This window comes from Cnephaeus nilssonii (assembly GCF_951640355.1).
Source record: "Cnephaeus nilssonii genome assembly, chromosome: 10".
NCBI classification, from domain to species: domain Eukaryota; kingdom Metazoa; phylum Chordata; class Mammalia; order Chiroptera; family Vespertilionidae; genus Cnephaeus; species Cnephaeus nilssonii.
Window position 1 is genome coordinate 22,134,425 of NC_137081.1, and position 8,674 is coordinate 22,143,098.

General features: G+C 50.9%; 1 protein-coding gene across 1 annotated transcript; it reads left to right on the forward strand.

Annotated features, from left to right (window-relative positions):
• The first annotated feature begins 484 nt into the window (after positions 1–484).
• On the forward strand, positions 485–6,973 carry RETREG2 (reticulophagy regulator family member 2). Its single transcript, XM_079782341.1, has 9 exons — positions 485–887; positions 1,149–1,255; positions 1,913–1,943; positions 2,303–2,438; positions 2,843–2,927; positions 3,220–3,363; positions 3,528–3,622; positions 3,779–3,914; positions 4,419–6,973. Exons 1-9 carry the CDS (start codon positions 625–627, stop codon positions 5,063–5,065), a joined length of 1,644 nt encoding a protein of 547 aa, XP_079638467.1. The 5' UTR covers positions 485–624; the 3' UTR covers positions 5,066–6,973.
• The last annotated feature ends 1,701 nt before the right edge of the window (positions 6,974–8,674 follow it).

Genomic DNA, 8,674 nt, shown 5'->3' on the forward strand with positions numbered 1-8,674 from the left:
AGAAAGACACAGGAAGGAAACAACTTTCCTGAGTAGGTGAAGCTGTTTCTGAGTCTGTCCTGTCACACACTGGGGTTTGTTTACCCATCGAGGAGGAAACTGGGTGGACCAGTACGTCGAGGGTTGAGTAAAGCCACAGCGCCGCCCAGCCAGGGCAGCAGCAGCAGATCCTACCGGGGGTGGGGGGCATCTGGAAGCCCCTTCCCTGCCCCTTCGGGCTGCATCACACCGGGAATCCCGGGCCAACACCAGACTCCCTAGCCGCCCTGCCAACACAGGGAAAAGAAACGGGGCTGGGGTGGGGAACACGGAGACACAGGCCTTCTGTCGGGAGGAGAGAGACTCCACCTAACACCCTGCCCGGAGTCACGACTCCAGCAGAAAGCGCACACCTGCGTAGGAGCCGGTCCCCGGTAGCCCCTGCGCGCAGGCGCGTGCCGCCCCATCCGGGCGGTTAGGGAGCGTCACGTGACGGGCCCGTCGCTCCGCCATCACGTGTTGCCCGGCGGCTGCCTCCGCGGCGCTCTCCGCGGCGTGCGCCCCCTTCCGCCTGACGCGCCCCCGGCGGCGGCGGCCGCGCAGCCCTGGCTCCTCGCGGGCTTGGGCGGCGGCTGCGGCGGGGCTATGGCGAGCGGCGGTGGCGGGGGTAGCGCGGGCGGGGGCCTGGGCCTAGGCCCGGGCCCGGTTCTGAGCCTAAGCATGGGTGAGGCCACCAGCGAGGCGGACGAGGAGGCGGCCACGGCCGAGGCGGTGGGACGCCTGGCCACGACGCTGTGGCTGCGGCTCCGCGGCTGGGAGTCGGTGCTGGCGGCGGCGCAGCGGCTGCTGGTGTGGGAGAAGCCGCTGCACAGCCTGGTCACGGCGGCCGCGCTCAACGGCCTCTTCTGGTAACGGCCGCGGAGGAAGGGGGCGGGGCCGGGAGCGCGGGGGCGGACACTTGCCCTGGGGGGTGACACTTGCCCTGGGGGGTGACCCATCCCCGTTTGTAAAGACCCTCTTGCGCCGGGTTGCCCTGTTACTCCGTCTTCCGGTCTCGAGTTAGGCCCGGCGGTTCCCCTGCCCCATCAGTGGGCGCTTTTCCGCCCTTAGCGATGGCTGCGGGGACCACTCTCACCCATTCACCGCTGAGACGCCTGTCTCTCCCGAAGGTTGCTGTCTTCGTCGTCCCTCCGGCCCATCTTCCTACTCAGCGTCTCACTTTTGGCCTATTTTCTGCTGGATCTCTGGCAGCCTCGTTTCCTCCCTGACATGCCAGGTGAGTGTCACTTCCTTTTTTAGCAAGCCCATGGTGCACTCGCTTTGTGGCTGACCCCGCTGGATGAGTTGAGTGGTGAGGGGAATGGACAGCGGGCCACCTGCCTCCCAGTCACCACCCCTCTCCCCGTTAGGAACTCGAGAATTGCTCCTTTCTCAAAATGGGTGTTAGTGTGAATGTAGTGAAGATTGTGGACTCTGTAGGTAGATTGCCTGGGTTCCATTGTTTGCTCAGCCACTTACCATGTGTGTGACCTTGTAAAAGCCACCCTCTCTCTGTTTGCTTCAGTTTCCTCACCTATAAAACAGGGATGATAGAACTTACTTCATCAGGAGGTTTCATATGTGATAGGAATTATATGCATGTTAGCTCTCACTGTTTTGTGCGTTTGTGTTTAATTCTTGTATTTACTTACTAGGCTTTTTTGAGTAACTAGGTGCCAGACTGTGTGCAAGGTGCTTGGAATGTGAACATGAATAAGATGTAGTTCCTGTGTCTGAGGAGGGTAAAGTCTAGAAAAGGAGACTCATACAAACAATACCCCATAATGCTCCCTGCAGTGGGCACCCGAAGAAAGTCCTCTGGGACTGTCTGCCTTGGGGAGTGTCTCCCAAAGCCCCTACCACTCAGTAACTTGTCCCCCTCCTCTCTCTATAGCATCATCCCCAGAGGAGCCACACTCTGACAGGTGAGTGCAGGCCACCTCTTGAAGACAAATGCCCCAATCTTGTCTTGCTTTGCAAAGTGCCAGTGTCACCATGGTGCAGGGCAACACTGCAGCTTCTGTAGGCACAGACCCCAGCATAGTGAATGGACTGCTAATTAGCTCGGTTCTAGGTTCCTGTGTAGGTGTTTGTGTGCCTTCTCCTTTGGGGTCACAGGGTTGGGAGCTCTGGGCTTTGCTTCCCTGGACCAGGACAGCCTCCCTTTGGGAGGTAGGGTTATCCATTTCCTTAGACTGAAGATCTCGTTGACATTCTCAGAGGGATATAAGTGCTTAGGAAGCTGGTGTCTGAGGCCTCCAGGGGTCATGTCATGTCTCCCCAGTGAGGGTGCGGGGTCAGGCGCCCGGCCGCACCTGCTGAGTGTGCCCGAGTTGTGCAGATACCTGGCTGAGAGCTGGCTCACCTTCCAGATTCACCTGCAGGAGCTGCTGCAGTACAAGAGGCAGAATCCAGCTCAGGTAACCTCCCCATGTCATAGAACAGTTCCCTGCACTGTGGGGAAGAAGAGTTGGGGGGGTGGGGTGGGGAGGAGTGCTTGGACACTTTAGGAAGAGACCTAGTGTCTACTTTAGGAACATTCACAGCTAGTAGCTTAGTACAGGAGGCAGTCTTGCCTCAAGGAATAAGCTGATGTCCTGACACTATTTCCTGCAAGGCAGACCAGTTTGAATTACAGGTGTTTGATGGCAACTATTGCAAACTTCCTGACCTGGTGGTCTTGGGCATCCTCTTGACTAGACTGAATCACCGCATTCCTAGAGGACATACCCCTCCTCTCACCAGCTGAGCAGTGATTTCTTGCCCAAATGAGTGGGGCACATACCTCAGCCCAAGTTCTTTGACCCTGTGCTCTTCTCTGCAGTTCTGTGCTCGAGTCTGCTCTGGCTGTGCTGTGTTGGCTGTGCTGGGACACTATGTTCCAGGGATTATGATTTCCTACATTGTCTGTGAGTAGGGTCTAACCTTGCCCTTCCCAAAGCCCTCTCCTTATCATCTTTTCCTGGACCGACCTACAGGGAGGACTGTGCTCTCTTTCTGTGCTCAGTTGCCCATTTACAGAGATTCCCAAGGATGCATTAGTATTAGTAACAGTGGAAGAGTCATCGGGGAGGAGGGCAGGGGATACAGCCTCAGGAAAGGACCTTATTTTCCTTCAGCCCTTTCTGTTTATGGACCAGCTGAATAAGGGTCCTTAGGAAATAAGCATAGGGAGCTCTGAGTGGATGCTCTGTCCTCTAGTGCTGAGTATCCTGCTGTGGCCCCTGGTGGTTTATCATGAGCTGATCCAGAGGATGTACACTCGCCTCGAACCCCTGCTCATGCAGCTGGACTACAGCATGAAGGCAGAAGCTGACACCCTGCATCACAAACACGACAAGAGGAGTAAGGGGCTCCTGTAACCTGGTGAGGGGAGGAGGGCACGGGGAGGCCTTAGCTTATGGCTCATGAAACACCGTAGAATTTCGATATTCTCGAGTCCCTTGGCCAGGTTTGCCCCCCACTACTATCCCTGCTTGGTGAGTACCCTGGTGCTCTTGCTTCTCTAGAGCGGCAAGGGAAGAACACACTCCCCGGAAGTGATGAGCCACTGGCAGACACAGAGAGTGAAAGCGAGGCAGAACTGGCTGGCTTCTCCCCGGTGGTGAGATCCAAAGGAGATGGGGTGTCAAGTAGAAGGTTGAGGGGAATCTCTGCTCTAGAGCAGTTACCTCTTAAGCGGTGGGGGTTGGTGAGGGGGTGCTCCTAGAAAACTGGTTCTCTTATCCCTTTATCTGTTGTGTTCATCCTGGTTCTGCAGGTGGATGTGAAGAAAACAGCACTGGCTTTGGCCATTACAGACTCGGAGCTGTCAGATGAGGAGGCATCTATCTTGGAGAGTGGCGGCTTTTCAGTATCCCGGGCCACAACTCCACAACTAACTGATGTCTCTGAAGGTATGGGCAATCCTTTGCCCTTCCCAATCTTCCTGTTCCCGGTTATGAGATACTGACCGTGCTCTCTTAATTGTTGCCCCATAACTGTTTTCTTTGGAGAATTGACCCTCTAATTCTACTTCAAGATCCTAAAAGACCTTAACACCTAAGGCCTAGCCCAGCATTCCATGACCCAAGCTCTCATTCTTTTTTTGTTTTGTTTTTAAATATTTTTTTTATTGATTTCAGAGAGGAAGGGAGAGGGAGAGGGAGAGAGAGAGAAACCTCAATGATGAGAGAATCATTGATCAGGTGCCTCCTGCATGCACCCTACTGGGGATTGAGCCTGCAACCAGGCATAGGCCTTTGACTGGAATCAAACCCAGGACCCCTTCAGTCCACAAGTTGGTGCTCTGTCCACTGAGCCAAACTGGCTAGGGCCCAAGTTCTCAGTCTTGAACATATTGGCCTATTAAGGCCATTCAGAATAGCAGGCTCATTCCTAACCCTTTGTTTTCTGCACAGATTTGGACCAGCAGAGCCTGCCAAGTGAGCCAGAGGAAGCCCTGAGCCGGGAGCTGGGGGAGGGAGAGGAGACAGAGATGACCCCTCCCGAAGACGTGCTGGGCCCCCCTGAGGTCCTCTCAAGGCAAGACCTGGACTCAGAGGAGGAGGAGGAGGACGAGGAGGAGGAGGAGGAAGTTGTGGCAGCTAAGGAAACCTTGCTTCGGCTCTCATCCCCCCTTCACTTTGTGAACACACACTTCAATGGGGCAGGTTCTCCCACGGATGAAGTAAAGCTCTCCCCTGGAGGACCAGTGGAGACACTGAGCCCAGAGGCAGTGAGTGGTGACCCCGCCACGCCCTCGAGCACCCTGTCACCCCTACTTTGCCTTGCTGAAAGTGACCCAGTCCCTTCCATCTCAGTGCTCCCACCTCTTCCCCAGGACTCTCCCCAGCCCCTGCCTGCCCCTGAGGAAGAAGAGGCACTTGCCTCTGAGGACTTCGAGTTGCTGGATCAGGGGGAGCTGGAGCAGCTGAATGCAGAGCTGGGGTTGGGGCCAGAGACATCCCCAGAGCCCCCTGATGCTCCACCCCCTCCACCCCTAGGGCCCAACACCCTTTCTCTGCTACAGTCAGACCAAGAAGCTGAGACCATGGCAGAGCCATGAGCCATGGAAGAAATTGCAGGCACAGTAATAAGGCTTCCTGGCTAGGGCTGTCACTGCTCTCTCCTTTCTCTACTATTAGGAGCGGCAGTACGTGGGGAAGCTGGCTGTCAGGTGATAGCTAGTCCACTTTCTGCCTACCTGCCTGCCTGTTGTCCCAGGCCTGCTTACAGTGCCTGGGATTGGTTTCCAGTTTGTAAATAACTTTACATTTGGGTTAGTGGATGTGAACAGGCTAGGGAAGTTCTTCCCTCAGCCTGCACTTGCCTCCCTGTCTCATCTCTATTCTCATTCCACTCTGCCCTAAACCCTGGTGGTCTGTCTTTTTCTTTTTCCTCCTCTCCTCAGGGACCTGTGCCGGTCTGTCCTTGTGTCCCACTTGTTTAGTTTAGACACTTTACATTTTTCTCTCCTGTCCTGTGCTCTTCTCTGCTTTATTTCCCTGCTGTGTCTTGTCCTTAGCAGCTCAATCCCCACTCCGCCAGCTCCTCCTCTCTGGCTAAAACTTTAAGGAGGGTCCTGTGTGGGAGGTGCAGACTAAACCTGGGGTGGTGGGTCAGGCCAGTAGTTGAGCACTTAGGTCACTGAAGCCTGTGGAACCTCCACTGCACCCTTGGCCTAGTTCATCCCAGCCTTTCATACACAGGAGCAGAGCAGGGATCCCACAGCACGTGTACCAGCACTGTGTTAGTGAGCAGGAGCTCTGTCTCGTTGGGAAGAGGGGCTTTCTTACTGTTCCAGGGAAGAAAAGGAGACCTGTTCCGCTGGGCCATGAGTAGTTCAAGTGTGGTGGGACCCCCTACTAGAGTGAGGAAGTGGACAGTAACATCTGTGCAGGTGTTGATTGGAAAAATAAAATGTTGATTGGCTAGAACTGCTGTTGCCTACCTGCTTGCCTAACTGTGAACTGCTTGCTACACTCTGCTCTGTGCCATCCTCACCCCTTACCTCCTTGTCCCCAATCTTATTCCTGGCTGTTTATTTACCTGGTGCAAAACAAGGCCAGAAACAGGGATTACCCTAACAGCCCTAGCTATTTTTCCTGATGGGTTATGTGTTTAGTGAGATTTAGCATATATGAATAAAGTATGCAGGAAGAAATTGCCTCATCTTCCCAATCAGTACAAATTTGGTTCCATAACAGTTGTTTTCTACTGTGTTTCCTACAACCTAAACACTCTTACCCATCTATATGCAATAACTCAGCTCTGGATTGTATATACAGGGGAGACCAAACAAGCAGGACTTATACCTGTATCAAAATTGATTTCAGACCAAGTAGCACTAAAGAAATAGTATCTATTGCCTGGCCTATGTGGCCCAGTTGGTTGAGTAGCACGTTATCCCATGCACCAGGAGGTTGCCAATTTGATTCCAGGTCAGGATACATGCCCAGGTGGTGGTCTCAATTCCCAGTAGGCAGCCAATTGGTGTTTCTATCTCTCCCTCTCTAAAAATCAATAAAAACATTTTTTAAAGAACAGAACTACCACTAATTGAATACATAAAATGTGCTTAGCACTTTTCTAAAATGAGTTGATACTTTTTTCCCCTCACAATCCTGAGATACATACTATTATTCACTGTATTTTATACACAGTCTAACGTTCCAGAAGGCCACAGTCCTAGTAAAGAATGGAGCCAGGATCCACATCCAAGCAGTCTGGCTCCAGCAATCACACTGGGACAGGAAGCCCCTGTCGATTAATAGTGCACAAATGGAGAGATATTCAAGGACATGGACACTCGAGAACCAATCTAATATCTTGACTTTACAAAGAATGGACACAGAACCTTTGCTCTTTAGGGAAGAACAACGTTGGAGAAAGCCCAGAACTAAGCAGATGGCCTCCTTTATGAGTTCACATCCTCAGCCTCCAGCTGGAGGATCCATGAGGCAATTCTACCTGAAAATTTTTAAAATATATTTTATTGATTTTTTACAGAGAGGAAGGGAGAGAGATAGTTAGAAACATCGATGAGAGAGAAAGCGGATCGATGTTTCACTACATGACTTTTTGAGGTTGGCTTCTATGCCACATCTCCCCTAAGCTTTGAGAAGTTTTTTCTTTCCATTTGTTGCACATTTGCCTGAGAGAAAATCAGGGATGACTGAGTCTCTGTCCACTTCCACTGAAGGAACAGAAACTTCATCATCTAGAGATCTCGGAAGAAAATGGAAAAACAGTTCTAATCAACAAATAGGCAATGAAAAACGAGAATTAACCAACCAGAAAGACACTGGCTGCCATATACCCCACCTTTAATCCATTTTCTTGTTAAACTTGAAATTTGAAGACAGAAGCCTGTAGTTGGATCAAAACATTGACCATAGGTTTGGAATTCCATGAGGGTCCTTTTTTTTTTTTTTTTTTTTTTTTTTCCCCTCACCTGAGAATGTATTTCCAATGATTTTTTTAGAGAGTGGAAGGTAGTGGGGAGAGACAGAGAAACACATCCATTGGTTGCCTCCTGCACGTGCCCTGGTTTGGGCTGGGGATCCAGCCTGTAACAGAGGAACCAGGTACGTGCCCTTGACCAGAGTCGAACCTGAGAAAAGAAAAGGAAAAAAAAGCAAAACACACAATCAAACCAGAGACGCGTCATTCTGCGGGCTGGTGCTCTATCCACTGAGCAAACCAGCTAGGCATGAGGGATCATTGTTGACATTCATCCTCATCTGATGGTTGCTATGTGTTTGTCTACAATTTTGTATCAGGTGACCAGGCCATTTCCTGCCCCGAGATGAAAGGGACAAGAAGAAAGCTTTCATATGAATGAAAGAAAAATGAGCAAAAATGTGAAACCTACAATTAGGCTAAATAAAAAACAGTTGTAGAAGTACAGACTGGAGGAGGGAGAGTTGGTTATATGTTTACATTGTGAACAAGGCAGTGCACTTAACTATACATTCAAATAGCCAATAATGTAATATGGCTGCTCATAAACAATTTAATTTTAGGCTATATTACTGGAAATATAGTCTCCAAAGCGAGGAAGATACCTATGGTGTACTGTGCACAAGTTAGAATACTGCCAGAAGATGTCTTGCTATACTTGTGGACAAGTTGACAATTGCACTGTTCTCAAGAGAGAAGATTCCAGGGGTGAAGGCTGAAAATCGTCATATGGGAACTATGTTGAAGGAATTGAGAATGTTTAAGCCAAGGAGAGAGACCTGAGTTGAGTCACATTAGCTGCCTTCAGACTTGGAAGCGTTATCTGTAGGACTTCAGAGGGCAGAAATTAAATATTTGAGAAGAGATTAATTAATAATAGTGCTAAGCAGAATTGTTTTTCTGGTCAAGAAATATTGCAAAACAGATTTCAATGATCTTTATAAGTACAAAAGATCAAGTACAGAGATTCTAAGAACTGTTCATCCCATCATGGAAGGACAATATATCACCATGTTTTGCTTTTAGTGTCCAACTAAAGCAGCGGTCGCCAACAGGTGGTCCGTAGACCACTGGTGGTCTGTGAGGTCAGAAAGGTTGGTGACCGCTGAACTAAAGTCTCCTTGGACTTGCTTCACCTGCTCCCTTAAACGTTGTTTTCAAAATTGGGTCTGTCACTGGATCACTTTTCTTTGTACTCTGCCTGGGCACTTTC

What these genes read in the sequence shown, in the direction of transcription:
- RETREG2 (XM_079782341.1), top strand. Translation starts at nt 625, where the DNA reads ATGGCGAGCGGCGGTGGCGGGGGTAGCGCGGGCGGGGGCCTGGGCCTA. An exon ending in TTTCCTCCCTGACATGCCAG is followed by an intron (nt 1,256 to 1,912) that starts GTGAGTGTCACT and finishes CTCTCTCTATAG; the next exon opens with CATCATCCCCAGAGGAGCCA. An exon ending in TCACAAACACGACAAGAGGA is followed by an intron (nt 3,364 to 3,527) that starts GTAAGGGGCTCC and finishes TTGCTTCTCTAG; the next exon opens with AGCGGCAAGGGAAGAACACA.